This window comes from Purpureocillium lilacinum (genome assembly GCF_023168085.1).
Source record: "Purpureocillium lilacinum CBS 284.36 DNA, scaffold_7, whole genome shotgun sequence".
Lineage (NCBI taxonomy): Eukaryota > Fungi > Ascomycota > Sordariomycetes > Hypocreales > Ophiocordycipitaceae > Purpureocillium > Purpureocillium lilacinum.
In genome coordinates, this window is record NW_027072117.1 from 709,386 (window position 1) to 727,293 (window position 17,908).

The window sequence follows — 17,908 nt, forward strand, 5'->3', positions numbered from 1 at the left end:
CCATCAAACATGTGCCGCACCAAGGGCCGGGTCCCCCAGCCAGCCGCACGCGGCTCACGTCCGAGGCCTCCCATCTCCACGGCAACTTGTATGCGTCTTTTTTTCTAAGAGATGGGTCGTCTATGCTGTATGCTCGCCGTTCCCAGGTGTAAAGTACTGTACATGTGTGTGTGTACCCCGCCATATCGTACAGATGCGCAACATACCTGCTGCCGGCCGGCGACGATCGCCGAGTCCACCGGGGTCGACCTGTTTCAGCCGCGAGCCGCTCATGTTTGTTACGTCGCTTGTCGTGAGGTCTCTTCGTTACTCGGCGGCGGCGCCCGGGACGTTCATCTCCTCCAGCCGCCACGAGCCGTCCACCCAGGGCTGCTTCTCGCCCAGGAAAGCCACGCGGTCTTCCCCTTTCTCGACCGTTTCCACGAGGTACTTTTGCGCCGCCTCCCGCACTTGCTCCTTGGTCACGTCCAGGAGCTGCTGGCGCTTCTTCTGCTTCATCTCCTCGGTGATGCCTGACAGGAATCTCGCCATGCCCTCCTGGTTCACCGCCTTGGGTGCGTCCACGCTCTGAAAGACGGAGATCTTGGCTTCTTCGAGGTCTCGGTCCGTCCACTCCTTGTTGACCGCCCAACGACCCGCATTTCGCATTATTCCCAGCGTGTTTTGCGGGTTAGGGTCGCGGTACGAGTAGAAGCCGAAGAGACCATCAAGCGGCTTGCACAGCGCCCCGCCTCCATATGCACCGCCCTTTTCGCGGATCTCGTGGTGCAGGTGCTTGTGCGTCAGGAGCTGTGAGAGGATCTGGAGGGGCGCCCCTTGCGGGGAAGTGTACGACACGGTCGGTACGGACAGGCCTCCATAGTAAACCTGGTAAGGGAGGGGGAAGAAGGTCTTGCTGTCCTTGGGCATCTGCCGGGGCGCCGCGTTCTCGAGTCCGCTCAGCCCACTGGGTAGGTTTCCCATGAACTTCTGCAACGACGCAGAGTTGTCCTGCACGCTCTCCGAGCCGCAAGTAACAGCCGTGCGCATCTTGTCGCTTGCCAGAGCAAACTTTTGGATCTGCTTGAGTTTGCCAATGACATCCTCTAGCGCATCCGTCTCCGGGCGGCCGGCAAGCCTCGTCACCAGCTTGACCTGCGACAGACCTGCGACTTGTTGACGCAACCACGCGCTGCGCGTCAAGCTGGACTCTGAGTAGCCCACGGCGAATCGGTGGCCAGATGACGCAATGTCGTTGACCACGCCGTCGGCCGACGCCTGCAGCAGCTGTCGGATCCGTAGAGCAGCTTCAGGGCTGTCAAAGTTGGTCTCGAGTACCAGCTTGCGCAGGATGTCGTACATGACAGGCACGTTCCTGTCCAGAGCCATGCCTGTGAAGATGATGCCTTCGCTGGACTGATGGAAGTCGGTCGGAGATGGGGTCGAGTGGTAGCCGACGGAAACACCACCCGTCTTGAGCTTGATGAGGTCTTCGAGCTGCTCCATCGTCATGTCCTTGGTGCCGAGGCGCATGATGCTGTCGGTGAACAAGGGTATGAGCTCCCGGAGGTCATCGGGCAGGTTCTCGAGAGTATTGATGGCGCGGAAGTAAGTGAGGCCATTGGTGGGCGCTTCATGCCATTGTATCGGCGTTCCGGCGAGCACCTGGTCCCGGACGACCACCGGATCAATCGACCGAGGAATGTCCTTGACGTGTACGGTGGGAAGACAGCCGAGGTCCTCGGTGTTGGTCTTGTTCTGTTCCACCAGGAGATCCTGCTCCTGCTGCTCAAACTGCTTCCGGGCATGCTCCTCGCCACCGGCCCGTGCAACGGCTTCGCTGATCTTGTCTGACAGGCGGGTCTGCTCCTCCTTGGCCAGCTCTTCAGCAAATGTGGGCGACGGCGCCATGGTAAAGGTCAGAGCGTTGTCGTTGAGCAGGTACTTGTCAATGAGGCCCTCGAGGTAGCCTCCCTGAGCGAGCCGGGCCTGGAAGCCGTTGATCGTGTCGCTCCAAGCAAGTGAGTCAAACGGATCGGTGCCGTTGAACCATCTTGGCTTGAGTCTGTTGAGCATGGAGAAGCCAAAGTTGGCCGTCTTGTGCTTGAGGGACAGCTCGAGCTGATGCAGGGCGCCATCGATCTTGGTCTGCTCGAATCCGGTCTCCCGCGCTTGGCGCAGGATCTCTTGGATCTTGCCCTTGAGCTTCGGCACGTCCGCTTCTTGAACGCCAGTGAGGCCGATGGAGAAGATGCCCCGCTTCGCCGAAGAGTCGTAGCCTGCGTTGGGGCTGAAGTCGAAACCCATGCCTGCCTCAATCAAACCGCGGTAAAGCGGAGAACCATAACCATCCATCAAGAGGGTTGACAGGAGGGCAATGGAAAAGGACTCCAGCACGTCCGTCGTGTCGCCCGTAATCCAGGACACGGATGTCTTGTACTGCCGATCGGCGTCGACGAGAGGGTCTTGGGGGCCATAGAGGGTGACGTCCTTTGGCCCCTTCAACTCAATCGGCTCGTGGATCTGACGATCCGCCTGTATTCTGTCGAACGCTTGTAGCCTGGCATCAACCTCCTGCAAGTGGTCTGCCAACGGCATGTCTCCGTACGTGAAGAGCTTGGCATTGCTCGGGTGATAGTGTTGGGCATGGAAGTCCTTGAGCTGCTCGTATGTAAGGTCGGTAATCTTCTGGGGGTCGCCGCCCGAGTTGTTGATGTCGGGGAAGATCTGGTCCTGGAAGCGGATGTAGTAGAGATAGCCGGCGTCGGACATTTGGCCCTTCATCTCGTTGTAGACGACACCCTTGAAAACAAGCTTCTTGCTCTCTTCCGTCTCGCCGTTGGGGTTTTCTGGGCCGATCCTCCACCCTTCTTGCGTGAAATCGGACTGCTTGAGCAGCGGATGCAAGGTCGAGTCGAGGTAGACAGACATGAGGTTCTTGAAGTCTTGGGCGTTGGTCGTCGCGAACGGGTAAAAGGTATGGTCCGAGGCCGTGAAGGCGTTCATGAAGTTGGACAATGTGCGCGGCAGCATCTTGAAGAACGGGTCGCGGATCGGGTACTTGTCGCTGCCGCATAGCGTCGTGTGCTCGAGGATGTGCGGCACGCCGGTAGCATCGGGAGGGTTCGTCTTGAAGCCGATGGAGAAGACATTGTTGCTGTCGTCGCGTGCGATGTGCAGGTAGTCGGCGCCCGTCTTGTCGTGTTGCAGATGCAGGGCGGTCAGCTCGAGCTCGGGCACGTGCTTGGAGCGGACAAGCGTGAAGCCGTGCAGCTTGTCGCCGGGCTTCGGATACTGCGACAGCTCGGTGACGGCCTTGCGAGCCGCGTTGGCTGCGTTGCGAAGCATGGTGGCGACAGCGGGGGCCGCGAGGGGGGAAGATGAAAAGATGACACTAGTAGTACAACATTAATTATACAGGGCGGGTGCGCGGCGGTCTTTGTCGCAAAGTAAGGGCGTCAACGGCGGAGGTCGAAAGTTCTCCGTTCCGGCGTTTTCACGATGCGGCGCCAGGGAAGAAAAGAGAGGCCCAGTCTTGTCATAGGCGACGGGGCCTGCATTTGCAGATGCGGAGCCCCGATTATTAAGGCTCCAGCCCAGCACTGCCAGTGGCCGAGCCTCACCGCGGTCGCCTGGGTGGTGACCCATGAACTCCCATGCAGCCCAGCGGAGTGGATACCCTGACGGCCCCCGGCCTTCCGGCTTGCCAGCTGCTAGCGGTGGACTCTTGCAGGCACGCGCCAGCTGGCCCATCGGCCACGTAAAGCACTAACGCACAGCCCTGCTTGCCTCATCTTCGCCCGCTGAAAACTACAACCTGCCAACGACGGCATCATCGACACATCACTAGCAGACCATCGGCGCCTCTTGCACGCCGCGGCTGCAGGCATTAACTATCCTACATTGCATATATCCTTGGCCGGATCCCCGACTGCGCTCGAGGCTCGATTGCTGCACGGTACGGTCCCTAACGGTCTCCGTCTCCTGCGTTCGGCTCGCGCGCGGTCCACGTCGGCCGGCCCTCACGACTGGGTTTCTTACGCTGTGAATCTTTAGGACTCGCTCGTGCCCGAAGCGCTCGGTCCCCGATCGCCGCCTCCAACTCACGCCGTTACACACCAGTGCGTCACCCGCGAGCTCCAGCGCCTGCGACGATCGGAAGCGCTCTCCTCCCATCGAACGTCGCCAAACACCCGCTGCCGAACCGCCTTCCATGTGGCGACACAGTCTCTCGATGACATTCACCCTGTGACGAGTCGAACAAGTCGATACACTCACGAGCGATGCCTTCCAGCCATTCGGACTCGGCATTGACCAACGGTCACGACCATGCCCATCCCCCGCCACCAGCGACCGGCAAGAAGGCAAAGGGCAAAAAAGCCATGGACTCTAACGAAGCGTCGCGGCTGCTGCAGGCCCGAATCTCACAGCTGGAGCAGGACGCTGCGGGAGAAAAGGATCAGGAGCTTGAGATCGGTACGTGACGACGAGCCCGGGGTCGCCAGCGTCGCGCGACGGTTGCTAACGACGCCGCGTCTAGAGCGAGAAGTTAAGCGAGCCAACCGCGACCTCATGCAGCAAGTTGCCAAAATGGACGACATGCAAAAGATTGATCACTTGACGAAGCGCTCGAGCGAGCTGCTGGCCGACATGCGTCGCTTGGACAAGGAGAACCAAAAGAATAAGAAGCGCGGCGACCTCTTGCAAAAAGAACGCGATGCCAACCGCACGGAGCTGAGCAAGACTGTGGGCCTGAAGGAGAAGCTCGAGAAGTTGTGTCGCGAGCTGCAGCGAGACAACAATAAGATGAAGGTCAGTGGGAGGATGGTCGCGACGGAGCCATTTGGTCGAAACCTGCTGACGTATTGTATTCAGAACGAGATCAAGGACCTTCAGACCACGCAAAAACGTAACAACGCGAGCTGGGATGACAAGTTTTCTTCTCTTCTAGCGAAGCTGGAGGGCTACCAAGAGGAAAAGGACACGCCTCGAAAGCAGGTGGTCGATATGGAAGTGGAGGAGTTGTAAGCACAACCCCTGACCGCTGCGGTGCGCGTACATACGAGTACTGACTGTTGTCGACAGGTTCCGAGTCCGGTTTAAGTCGTTCATTGAGCAGTACGAGTTGCGCGAGCTGCACTTCCACTCGCTCATGCGCACCAAGGAACTCGAAGTACAGTATCACCTGGCGCGCCACGAGCGCGAAAAGAAGAACGCAGAGGCCGAGGGCAACAAGGCTCGCCACCTCCAAGCACAAGTCCAGGCCTTCACCAAGACGGAGACGGAGCTGCGCAATCAGTTGAACGTTTACGTGGACAAGTTCAAGCAGGTGGGTAGCGTCGCGCCTCGCCGCTCCCCGGGACCTTTGCGGTCTGACACAATACAGGTCGAGGATACCCTCAACAACAGCAACGACCTCTTCTTGTCCTTCCGGAAGGAGATGGAGGACATGTCGAAGAAAGGTAAACGGCTCGAGAAGGAGAACGAGGCACTGAAGCGGCAGAAGGAGGCAACGGCCGCGAACATCATCCGCATGGCCGAGGAGCGGCAGGACTGGAAGAAGAAGGTGGACGCGGCGGAGAAGAAGACGGAGAAGCTCATGAGTATCATCCAACAGATGCAGCAACAGGGCCGCAAAGTCCCACCGGGCATGGCCAGCGCGGTGGAGAGCAGCTACTCGAATGGCCAGGGCGGCGGCGATGGCGAGGAGAGCGACTACTCTGACGAGGGCGACGAGGAAGGACTTAGCGAGTTCGACGACGACGACACGGAAGAGGAAGCGCAGCCGGCCGACCAGCCAGCGCGGCCCGTCACGTACGGGCCTGAACGGCCGCCGCAGGCACAGGCACAAGCGCCGGCGCCGGCGCAGGCGCAGGCAGCAATCAACGGACACTAGAGGCTGGTCGGTTTGACCAGGCCCGGGGCGGCACATGCTGCGCAGATGGTGTCGGCGGCGGCGGCGGCGACGACGACGACGACGACGACGACAACGACGACAGCAACGACGACTCCCGGAGACGTCTTTGACCCGGTGGCGGCCCTTGAACAACTACGTTTGCTGCTACGGCGTTACAACGAGAATCCACGGGCAATGCCAGACATGGTGGAACAGATCAGAGCCTTGTTCCCGGGATATCGGATCCCTGACACGCCGCCAGAGCGATTGTGGGAGGTGGTTCAGCTTCTGCTAGTGCAATTCGCCGCTGCACGTGTCATTGATCGGCCGTCGGGGGTCGTCGAGGTCAGGTTGAACGCGCGACGCCGCCAAGCGGGACGGTAGATGGTTTTGTTGGCTTTTTGTGTACGAAATACGCCCGTTACGTAGTATGTGTGCTACTACCTACGAGCTCAACAAGCAGCGTGGCACGAGGTAGCGAGCGCCATTGCAGCGCGTGCTTCCCGTGGTGCGCTGGTCGCTTATGATTTGAGAGGTCGTTCTTCCTCGTCTTGATGATGAGCAGTTGGTCCGTGATGTCGCCGTCTCAGTAAAGAGCTTCTTTTCGAGCCGCCACTGCATACCGAGCAGTATATCACATGGTACCGTATGCATCCATGAGAACACCTCTACGATTAAGGATTATGCATGCCGTCGCAAACGCCTGGGGATGCCCTGTGCTCGCGAGCTGTGGTGGCTCGATGTTGTGGTCCTCGTGCGAACTGGCGTACTCACTCGTACTTCATAAGCGCGGGCCAAAGCTGGCCGGTAGGTATTTCGAACGTATCGCGCGGGGGGAGCATGGGGGGCCCCCACCCTCCGTGCCTGGACTCTCTGCCCGCCGCGCCGCACCTCTAAAACAGCGGGTGGGTTTTAAACTTGGCTCAGCCGCGACGGCGCGCGCGTCACACACGCTGGCTGTGCTGTAAGACAAGGACACCTGTTCGTCGGCCAGCGGCGCGCGTGCGTGCCTGCCCATACTTCTCTCCCGCCCATCCCACCACGGAAACCTGCCTCTTCACAACGCAGCAGGGCATTTTCCATTCCCGCCCCATCCCACTCGACGTCGTTTTTGTTTCTACGCTCGCTCGCTCGGTCTTGCTGGACCTCGGAGGCGGTCGCTTCGACGTCGCCATGATGGATTTTCTCCAGGTACGTGAAGCGTCTATCGTGCCAATTGATGTGCCCCCCGCCGTCGCCGCTATGGACGTTCGAGCATCTAGGAGGGACCTGGCATTTGCGAATGCCCTCCTCCTCGCGTCGTTCCTCGCTCCAGCGCATGGGGGCCATGTGAATGCAAGCTACTACCTGGGAAAGAGAAGCCATGCTAATTACCAATGTCCGTCTTCATCGTTGCAGCGCCTCGCCCGGTTCCTCGACCGCCCTCTCTTCCCCTGGAAGAGGCTCATCCTCGGCTTCTCGGTCGGGCAGTACCTCTTCGAGACGTTCCTCACGCTGCGCCAGTACCGCGTGCTGCAGGCGCCCAAGCCTCCCGCCGTGCTGGCGCGCGAGATCTCCCAGGAGACGTTTGACAAGTCCCAGGCGTACGGGCGCGCCAAGGCCCGCTTCGAGATCGTGTCGGGCCTCGTCGCGCAGCTGCAGAACGTGGCCTTCATCCAATTCGATGTCCTCCCCAAGATGTGGGCCTGGACGGGCGACCTGCTGCTGCGCTGGGCGCCCGCGCGCTTCTCGGGCGAGATCAGCCACTCGATTGTCTTCATCTTTAGCTTCATCGTGCTGCAGCAGGCGCTGTCCCTGCCGACGCGCCTGTACCATACGTTTGTCCTCGAGGAGAGCTTCGGCTTCAACAAGCAGACACCCAAGCTGTTCGTCACCGACTTGATCAAGACGCAGGCCCTCACCGCCGTGTTCATGCCCCCGATCCTCGCCGCCTTCCTCAAGATCATCCAGAAGACGGGCAGCCACTTCGTCTTCTACCTGTGGATCTTCACCGCCGGGCTGCAGGTCTTCATCACCACCGCGTACCCCGTCTTCATCCAGCCGCTCTTCAACAAGCTCTCCCCGCTCGAGGACGGCGAGCTCAAGACAAACGTCGAGGCCCTCGCCGCCGCCCACAAGTTCCCCCTCAAGGAGCTGTTCGTCATCGACGGCAGCAAGCGCAGCGCCCACTCCAACGCCTACTTTTACGGCCTTCCCTGGAAGAAGCACATCGTCATCTACGACACCCTCATCGAGAAGACGGAGACGCAGGAGATTATCGCCATTCTCGCCCACGAGCTCGGCCACTGGAAGCTGGGGCACACGACGCGCCTGTTTGGCATCTCCCAGGTATGTCCCCTCCCTATCCGCCTTCTCTCATCTCCCCCTTCGTTGCCCCTGGTCTCCTGTGCTTGGAAACGGGCAAGAACTGTCAGAAACACTAACGCGCCTTCGCCGCAGGTCCACCTCCTGTACATCTTCAGCCTCTTCTCCATCTTCATCAACAACGCCTCCCTCTACGCCTCCTTCGGCTTCACCGACGTCCGCCCCATCGTCATCGGCTTCCTGCTCTTCTCCGACGCCCTCTCCCCCATGGACTCGGTCATCAAGCTGCTCCTCAACATCCTCTCGCGCCGCTTCGAGTTCGAGGCCGACGACTTCGCCAAGCGCCTCGGCTTCCGCGCCGAGCTCGCCGCCTCCCTCATCAAGATCCACGCACAGAACCTCAGCACCATGGACGCCGACTGGGTCTACGCCAGCTACCACTTCTCACACCCCCACCTCTCGGAGCGCCTCAAGGCCCTCGACTGGAAGCCCAGCGGCGAGGCCCTGACTTCTGCCGAGAAGGACAAGGATCAGGATGGTGGCGCGGTCAAGGCGACGGGGCGCGAGGAGCTGTGAGGGTCCGGCGCGGTAGTTTAGAGGCGAGTAAGAGTTGGATCCGGGTTGGCATGCGATGGTAGATGTGCTTGCCAAACCGGTAGTGTAGAAGACTGGAAAGTGTGCGGCTAGCGACCATTGCCATGAGACGAGGCCAGCCCACGCCATGTAAACTTAGATGCCACGAGAAAGAAGGAAAAAATAGCACAGAGCAGATGATCGCTTCTCTCACACACAGTCTTGCCAGAATCCCTCTAAGGGAAAAGTTCTATTGCCGAGCGCAGCCGCTACAAGGCCGACATCTACAGTCCCACACCGTCTGTGCTCATTCCATGATTGCCCATTTTCCGTCTACTCTACCTCAGTCCTCCTCCGAATCGTCCTCGTCATCGTCGTCATCGTCCTCAGAGCCCTCCTCATCATCTTCATCGTCCTCATCGTCCTCCTCCTCGTCATCGTCCTCGCCCGCCTCCAGGCCGTAGTCGTCGTGGAAGTGGCTCAGCTCCCGCGTCTGCACCGCGTAGCCCATGCCCTTGAAGGCCGTCTCCATGTTCTTAACCCATCGTTAGCTCAGCATTGACACATTATTCCGGGAGGGTCAGGGGTGACGATGATATCTGGGGAAAAGAGAAAAGGGGGAAGAAGGTCGGTGGAAGGGCGGCACGAACCTCTGCCATCAACTTGGCGCACGTGACAACCACGTTGCTCTTCCCGGGCTCAAAGCACGGCAGGATAAACTCCTTCATGATGCCCCTAATCTCGTCGGCCGTCACGGCGCGGACCTGCCGCAGGATCTCCTTGTTCCACTCCTTGGGCAGGCCGCGCACGACGCCCTGCACAAAGTTCTGCTGCGCGGCCGAGGGCATCGTTGACTGCTCGTCGGCGAAGAGGACGACGATCTGGCTCATGGTGCCCTCGAGCAGGTGGCGGTCGATCTCGACCTCGCCGTCGGCGATCTTGCGGATGGCGTCGCGCGAGGCCGTGATGGCCTTGTATGCGTCCGGGGAGCGGTACACGCGGTACGACAGGACGCCCGAGTCGACGTTGCGAGAGAAGTACGACCCGTAGGCGTAGCCCGCGCCGCGGACGGCGTTCCAGAGAGGGCCCTCCACGGCCTCGAGGTATCCAATCGCCACGAGGAGCGGGGGGAAGCGCGGGTCGGAGAGCGACGTGATACTGGGCGCGGAGCTCACCGAGTACGAGCTGTCGAGGGTGGTCATGGGGATGATGATGGCGCCGACCGAGCCGGGTTTGCGCCCCTCGTCGTTGAGCAAGCTTTCGGCCTTGGGAATCGGCACCATGTCCTCTTGCGGTGCCAAGGTGCTGCTGAGAATGTCCCACGTCGTGATGGGATCCGTCAGGTTCTTCAGGTTCGCGGTGACGAGGAATCGCATGTTCTGGAACGTGAAGAGCGATTTCCTGATGGTGTTGAACCAGGAAACGACCTTTTCAGGGTCGCTCTTGAGGAGCTTCTTGAGGCGCTTGAGATAGACGGCGCGGACCAGCACGCGCTTGGCGACGGTCAGGGTCGATTTCTCAAGGTGGATGGCCGCGTCTACTTCGCTGGCCATGCCGCGCCCGTCACGCTTCCCCTCGGGGATGTCAGCCAGGGCCTTGGTCACGGCAGCCTTGAGCCTCTGGGGGTCGAAGACCGAGTCGAACATCATGGTGCGGAGCCAGTTCACAGCCGCCGCGTACTTGTCGGGCTCGACCTGGAACTGGATCATGAAGCCCTCGGGGTCCGCGAGGGTGCGCGCCGAGCCAATGCCGTAGCCGATGCTGTCTCGCTCCAGCTCCATGACGACTTGCTCAAAGTTGACGAGTTCGCCGTCCCGCATGATATGAGTGTTGAAGAAGTTGTCGCTGAAGATGGGCATCAGGGGTTTCAACTCAACGGGGACCTCGGCGGTGCCAATGTGGATTGTGATGTGCACAAAGTTGGTCGGGACATCCTCGAATTGGATGAATAGAGGCAACTTGCCCTCGGGAGATCCGTCGATCAACGCTTGAGCCTGCCCTTTGCCGAATCCCACGGCTCGTCCACGGCCAGAGCGGGCGGTGTCGGACTCGATGAAGTGAATGGACTCGGTCCCAGGGACCGTCCAACGGTCAATCACCTCGGCGGGAATCGGCACATCGTTGTTCGTCTTGGCCTCTTCAAGTCGCTTGGCCAGCTTCTGCAGACCGTCTTCGCCAAGCTCTTCTTTGCGCTTCGTGATGCGAGCTTCCTCGTCAGCCTTCATCTTGGTGGCCATCTCCAGGGAAGGCTTTCCCAGAATGGAAATGTGGTGAGCATCCACCATCCACGTCCGCAGGAAGTTGCGCCATTCCTCGTCTGTCCACTTCTCCAAGGCGTCGTACTCGCTCAGGGTCTCGAGGTCGCGGAGAGTCGAGCCATCCCGGTTGCCAAATAGGTAGTCGGTGATGATGTTGGTAGCATAGAACGACTCGGAAGTCTCAGCGTGGAACTTGACCTGGCGCTTTTCTCTCCGAATACACTCCTTCATGTAGCCCATATCGAGGGGGTTCGAAGCAACCTCGTTCAGGAGCTGGAACAGGCGCTTCTCGACGAACTCGAGCTTCTCCGTCGCCACGCCAGTGGGCTGGAGCCAAATGACGGAGTTGGGTCTGGACTCCCACCAATGGCTGACGGAGCTGGCGAGCTCCTCCTTTTCAACGAGGACATTCTCGAGGATGGAGACGGAAGATCCGCAGAGGTATGTCAGCAAGACATTGAGGGCCGAGGTCGCGATAAGGTCGATACAGTTGGGCCCGAAGAATCCCACCAGGATCTCGCCAACAGACTCATCCTCTTCTGGGAACTCTGCCGTCGTGATGATGGATTCCTTGAGGGCGGGGGGCTGGGCTGAGTCGATCCATGGGCTGAGTGGGGGTTATTAGGACATGAACCTTGTAGCGATGGGGCACGATCGGCTGTGTAACCATACCGTTGAAACTTGGCCTCGAGCGACGGGATGTCGTCCTTGATGCTCTCTTCGAACTCGTTCAGAATCTCGAGCAGATTCTCGTGATCAGTCTCTCCAACAATGACGAGGCAGAGGTTTCGCGGCTGGTACATGTCGCGGTGGAACTGGCGAATGCGCTCGGGGGAGAGAACGCGGAGAGCCTCGGTCATGCCGCCTGTTTCGTAGCGGAAACCGACGTTCTCGGGGTACATCAACCTACGAGCCTTGAGATCCATGATCTCCGGGCTGCGGAACTGGACGGCTTGCATCTCCGAGTAGACGACGCCCGCATCGTTGCCCTCGCCGTCAATATGCCACACCTCGGTGACGATGGCATCGTCGGTAATGACTGGCAGGATAATGTGCTCCAGGTAGACGGGAAGGACCTGGGCGAAGCCGTCCCAGCCGGCCGTCTCGAGGGTGTAGGCCGTGTGGTCGGTGGCGGTCCAGGCATTGGTGCCAGAGTATGCGCGAGACGACAGCTTGTCCAGCAGGCCCTTGTAGCGGTAGCTCTTGGACCCCATAAAAATGAGATGCTCGAGGGTGTGGGGGGCACCCGAGTCGTCGAAAATCTCCGTGGCGAGGGTGAAGTAGCCATTGATCTTGGGGCCCTGACGGTCGGCGACCACGACCTGCATGCCGCTCCGGTCTGAGACATACTGGGTGATTGTGCAGGGCGCATAGTCCGCCTTGAAGGTCTGGACCTTGCGGAAGCCCGTTTGGGATGCTGACGGCATGTTGGGCACTGGAGCGCCTGCGAGCACCGACTGTAACCTGACTCTGAGCATGGGTCAGCGGGTGAGGTCACGGGTGCTTGACAGGCTTGCTTGAGGGCAGAGCATGAGACAGGGATGTGACGTGAGATTTTTGCGATTTGTGAGACTCGGGCTCTTGGAGGACAGGGCCCTGGGCTGGGCTTCACTGGGGTCTGAGATGGTCCAGGGGAGGGAATGGAAGGGGCAACAAGGGGGGGGCCCTCGAAGAGCGGCAAGCTGAAGAGCCATTTCCACTGACTTTATTAACCTTGAAGAGTGAACGCCGTCGTGTACGATGGTCCAGCCTGGCCAGTAGAGATTGACGAGGATTCCAAGCACGAAAGCCAGACAGGGAACGACAAGAAGGGCGGCGATATGTGGCCGAGACCACATCCAAGCCCGGAGCGGAGGATTGAGATGCCGGCAGAGAGCGAGACCTTGGGCACGAACGGACACTCGTCCGGTGCCGAGGAGCGTGATGCCGAGATGGCGGGACCAGAAGAGATGGAATGGAATGGACGGGGGTGAGGGCTGGAGGGGGGGAATCGGCCGAGGGGCAACAGACGTCAAACGAGGGGCATTCGATTCTTTCTCTGGCGGGGCTGGCCTGGGTGTTAGCACGTACCAGAGCAAGTGGCGAGGGTCCCGGCCTGTTGGAAGGAGGCGTCTGGCGACGGCGGCAGAGGGAAGTAGAGCGTCCCACGGGCGTCGGTCGAGGGCAGCCCGGCAAGTCGAAGCGTCGAAGCTGGGATGTGAAGTGAGGTGCTGGATGTGATGTGATGTGATGCGACGTCCGGGGGCGGGTTTGCTGCACTCGCAGGCGGGTGTTGGTGTTGGGTGGGTTTTGGGACGCCTTAAAGTGGGTTCCAGCTTCTTTTTGGCGGCTGCTACCCCGCTATGCCCGGGCCCTTGGTTCCAGGTAGGTAAGGTAGATTCCAGGTTCGCTTGGAGGGAGTCGCAGCGCCCGAGGTGGACACTGGACAGGGCACTCACCGCGCAAAAGATGGACGGGTTATGGCGGGGTGATGACTGATGACATGAACGCAACAGGCCGCGTCTCCTCCCCCTCATCCTCCAACACACTTATACGTCGTCCCTGATATAACAAGGCGGCCCCGGCCACAGACACTGCTAGTCGCGTGTCCACTGGCTGCGTTAGAACCTGCACGCGTCAGTTGAGGCGGCCATAGCTTGGTGGCTTTTCGACGCTGGCCTCCAACCAGCCATCGCATCGCCTCACGCCAGCACAGCTGATCCAGGCCGACTCTCAGGCGCATGTCAGCACAGGCACAGCATGGTGGGTGTGCTGGCGGCCCAGGGACAGACAATGGCGACGGTCTGTCAATCCTTCTCCTCAGTGCACAGCATATCGAGTGCCAAGATGCCCCTCCATGTCTGTCCCGTAGCCGTTGATGGTGGGCGGCCAGTGGCTGTCGAAGGGCGCGTTACGCGCTCCGACCGCGCCGCTGGCTTGCTGGTCATGTCCTGCATCATGTCCGTCTATGTAGCCACGCCTACACTAGCACATCTTCAATCTCCCCATTTTGTCCAACACGGCTGGCCCAACCCGAGGTTGCTGTCAGTTCTCCGCATGTTCTGCGCATGTGCCATGTTGTCGCCCGCCACGTCGCCCTACCCTACACACAGCTGTCGCTTTCGGGGCTCCGAATTTGGCACGGGCGCCCAAGACACCCGGACTGCAGGTGGTCTGCCGCTAGCGCCTGATGTGTCTGGCTTGTGCCTGGGGCAGCCACCACCACCACCACCGATGACCTCAACTGCCACCCGGCTTCCATCAAAAAAGTGGACAGCTTGAAGCCACCAGCATCCTATCCTGTCAACGCGCCAGCCAGCAGCTATCGTCGACTCCCGCTGCAACACGGCCACGCACGCCGTCTACCGACAACGCACCCACGTCCAACAACCATTGCACATGCATCACCTGCGATGCGCCCTTGCCACGGACACAGCTGCTCTTCTCGCCTGTGAATGACACCGTGGCTCCCTAAGCCAGGTCCCCCTCGTCCGACCCGACGTCCGTTGTTGACGCGAACCGCCACGACGCACTGCGACTCGGATCACCGCCTGCACCATGGCGACGGCTGCGCAACCGCAGCGGCTCAGCGACGCCATTCTCGGCTTCGCCCTCGACGGCAAGTTCCCCGACGACATTGCTGAGCTGCCGCCCGTCTCCGACACCGACCTGCAGCCCGCCATCGACTCCCTCGCCCGAACCACGACGGAGCTCGAGGTACGCCTCCCAACAGCCTGGCCGACAATGCAAGTCGCTCACAGTCATAGACCGAGATACACACGATCAATGAAGAAACCAAAGACGACGTTAGCTCGTGGGTCAGAAACGCCAAGACTCTGCAGGAGGACATCATCCGCTCCAAGGCCATTGCCAACGACATTGTCCGCCAATCCGAAGCCCCTGATGTCTCCGGTGAAGCCATAGCAGACGCCGAGTCAAAAGCCGAGTTCCTCAATCGCGAGGTGCAATACACGCAACAGCTCTCGGGTGTCCTCCACAAGATTCGCCGCGTCAACCAGCTCTTGAGCGACGTGGAGACGGCCAGGGACGAGCACCGCATCCTCGACTCCTTGCGCCTCTTGGAGCGTATGGCGCCCTGATGCCCTCTGCTGCGCTGCCCTTCCCTTGCTAACGCGGTGCAGAATCTTGGGCCGCGCTGGACGATGTCGGTGTGAGCAAATCGTGTCGCATCATACGCCTCCTCGACGTGCACGCTTTCGAGCTCAAGTCCGATGTCCACGAGGTGTTCGATAATGTCTGGAAAGCACTCGTCCGTGTCGACGTTGACACCGGAACGGTCGCCATCTATGACAAGCTTGAAGGTACCCACGGCTCTCGGATGGTGTCGGTTGATCTCTGCTGACCTAGCCAGGGGATCCCATGACTCTCTCCGAAGCAGTCATCGGCTTGAAGGCCTACAAAGAGGTAGACGAGCGGATGGAGCAGCTCTGGCGCAACATAGATGCCGCTCTGGTGACACCGCGCATGAACACCGCAAGCGCCAGCCTGCCCGCCATCAAAGCAGGTCCGGACGAGCTGCAGCTGGAACGGCAAGCAAATGGCTCCATTGACGCCCTCCTGTCGGACCTCGAAAAAGTCTTCATCTTGCTAGCGCACAAACTGCCCTCCGATCTGCTCCAGTCCCTGTCGTCGGTTATGATTGGCGAAATTGTACCGCGACTCATCCAGAACTGGCTCAACCCTTCCGTGCCTACGTCTCTGGCAGATATGGGCACCTTCCAAACCATGGTTCACCGCACGACAGCCTTTTGCAATGTTCTGCGCCAAAACGGATACACCGGCTTTGAGAAGCTGTCGGGCTGGGCGGACAAGGCTCATATGACGTGGCTTGAAAAACGTCGAGAAACTGCCCTTGATATGGTCCGGAAGAGGCTTACCAGCGGAATTGGCCAGTCCAAGCAAGTCGAAAAGGTGGAGAAGCACATGGTCTCCGTGTCGGAGGGTAAAGAGCTCGCGACGACCGGCGCCGGCGCGGCAGCCGATACCAACGAGTGGGGAGATGACTGGGGCGACGCGTGGGGTGACGATGGCGACGCGGAAGGAGTTGACACAGCACGGGCTAAGCCTGAGAGCGAACCTCCCAAGGGTGCTGAGGACGATGGCACGGATGCCTGGGGTTGGGATGAGGAGGGGAGCGCCGGAGACCCAGCGCAGCCAGCAGAGGCGGACGAAGACGACAGCGCCGCAGCCTGGGGCTGGGGTGATGAGGAAACCGCCCCTGAACCGTCTGTCGCCCAAACCAAGGCCAGGGGTACGGCCGGCAAGGGTGTCCGTAAGGAGGAAACGAGGGAGCTTGTGTTGAAGGAGACATACAACATCTCCTCGATGCCCGAGCCGGTCTTGGAGCTCATCTATGCCATCCTCGAAGATGGTGCGGCTCTCACAAAGAACAGCGACGAGTACAGTCTGGTCGCATCGACCGCCCCGGGGCTGTTTGGCCTGCCGACTTTTGCCCTTGCACTGTTCAGGGCCATCTCACCACACTACTACTCTTTAGGTGTCGGCGGCAACATGTGAGTTTCCACTCAGTGCTGAAGGTGACGACGCTGACAGATTCAGGTTCTTGTACAATGATGCCATGTACATTGCCGAGAGACTCTCTGAGTTCTCGGCTAATTGGAAAGAACGCGAGGATCTGACCCCGAGGGCGAAGACGATGCTGCGACTTGACAATGACATAAAGACCCTGCAGAGCTTTGCGAATCGAAGCTACGGCGCCGAGATGAACCTCCAGAAGACGGTTCTTCAGGACCTTCTCGGCGGCTCTCAGAGTCTGCTACAACAGGACGACATGGAGGCGGCCGTGGAGGCTGGCACTGCCCGCATCAGGACCATGGCCGCGACCTGGGAGCCGATCCTTGCTCGCTCGGTCTGGTCCCAAGCCATCGGCTCTCTTGCTGATGCCTTGGGGACGCGGTTGATCACCGATGTTCTCGATATGTCTTCCATTGGGCAAGAGGAAGCATACAACATTGCCAAGCTTATTGCATCGGCAACCGAGCTGGACGACTTATTCCTGCCCAGCAAACTGGGGGGGACGGCGCCCTCCGAGGACGAAGTCCCGGCGACGGCGCAATACGCCCCGAACTGGCTACGGCTCAAGTACCTGAGCGAGGTGCTCCAGAGCAACCTCAACGAGGTCAAGTTCCTCTGGTGCGACAGCGAGCTAAGCCTCTACTTTACGGTGGACGAGGTGGTTGATTTGATCAACGCCAGTTTTGAAGACAACGCCCGGACGAGGGAGACTATTCGAGAGATTCAGAGAAAACAAAGGCCAATGAATGCAGCCCGCGAGGGTTGAGGAGTGTTGGAACGGATTGGGCTATAGTGTACCGGGACTCTATCGCTGGACCCCCTGGTGCCTTTCTCACGTCCGAGGCCGAGCCTCGGGGCCGGTACAATGGAACCCGGCATATGGAACGACAGACTATTGCCGGCGACGCGACCCGGGGACGGCATTGCATACGCCACACAATACAACATCACTGACTAGCGGAGCCTTTTGCGCGAGTCCCCTGTACAGGGTCAGGGGACACTATAGACTGATAATGGCACGTTCCTGAGCCGATGGGCTACTCTATCGCCTCGTCTGAGCGCTGATTTCCCGAGTCGCAATCAATTTTCTGTCACCAGATGCAGGGCGAGCTGTGGATCGATCATACACCAGGTCTTTGTGCTACAATGGCAGTTGTGCAACCGCCGAGGCAGCGGCCAGATTACTATCAGGCTGCTTGTCCCTACATTATACAAGGTCGTGCGTCTGACCTCGATGCCAAGACTCGGCAAGATCCTGCGTCTATTGCACCACCTGCATCTATGCATACATGCGTACGGCTTACTGGGTGATGCGACTTTTAGGTCGGTGGTCTGGCGATGCGTCGCACGACAGAAGGACTGG

The 17,908-nt window shown here is 59.8% G+C and overlaps 5 protein-coding genes across 5 annotated transcripts; 3 read left to right on the top strand and 2 right to left on the bottom strand.

Moving 5' to 3' along the window:
- Positions 1-306: 306 nt before the first annotated feature.
- Positions 307-3,327, bottom strand: PLICBS_009132 (mitochondrial presequence protease; the record flags this gene model as incomplete). The annotated part of the gene is made up of 1 exon (XM_018323649.2): positions 307-3,327. One exon carries the CDS (start codon positions 3,325-3,327, stop codon positions 307-309), a length of 3,021 nt encoding a protein of 1,006 aa, XP_018176828.2.
- Positions 3,328-4,262: 935 nt separating this feature from the next.
- PLICBS_009133 (uncharacterized protein) lies at positions 4,263-5,875 on the top strand (the record flags this gene model as incomplete). Its single annotated transcript, XM_018323650.2, has 5 exons — positions 4,263-4,455; positions 4,520-4,791; positions 4,855-5,003; positions 5,065-5,308; positions 5,366-5,875. The coding sequence occupies 5 exons, from the start codon at positions 4,263-4,265 to the stop codon at positions 5,873-5,875; spliced, it is 1,368 nt and encodes a 455-aa protein (XP_018176829.1).
- Positions 5,876-7,117: 1,242 nt separating this feature from the next.
- Positions 7,118-8,755, top strand: PLICBS_009134 (uncharacterized protein; the record flags this gene model as incomplete). Its single annotated transcript, XM_065601559.1, has 3 exons — positions 7,118-7,204; positions 7,274-8,203; positions 8,315-8,755. 3 exons carry the CDS (start codon positions 7,118-7,120, stop codon positions 8,753-8,755), a joined length of 1,458 nt encoding a protein of 485 aa, XP_065457631.1.
- A 340-nt stretch (positions 8,756-9,095) lies between these two features.
- Positions 9,096-12,437, bottom strand: PLICBS_009135 (uncharacterized protein; the record flags this gene model as incomplete). Its single annotated transcript, XM_018323652.2, has 3 exons — positions 9,096-9,287; positions 9,403-11,617; positions 11,683-12,437. The coding sequence occupies 3 exons, from the start codon at positions 12,435-12,437 to the stop codon at positions 9,096-9,098; spliced, it is 3,162 nt and encodes a 1,053-aa protein (XP_018176831.2).
- Positions 12,438-14,547: 2,110 nt separating this feature from the next.
- On the top strand, positions 14,548-17,311 carry PLICBS_009136 (uncharacterized protein; the record flags this gene model as incomplete). Its single annotated transcript, XM_018323654.2, has 5 exons — positions 14,548-14,706; positions 14,757-15,075; positions 15,132-15,311; positions 15,362-16,523; positions 16,570-17,311. The coding sequence occupies 5 exons, from the start codon at positions 14,548-14,550 to the stop codon at positions 17,309-17,311; spliced, it is 2,562 nt and encodes an 853-aa protein (XP_018176833.2).
- Between the last annotated feature and the right edge of the window lie 597 nt (positions 17,312-17,908).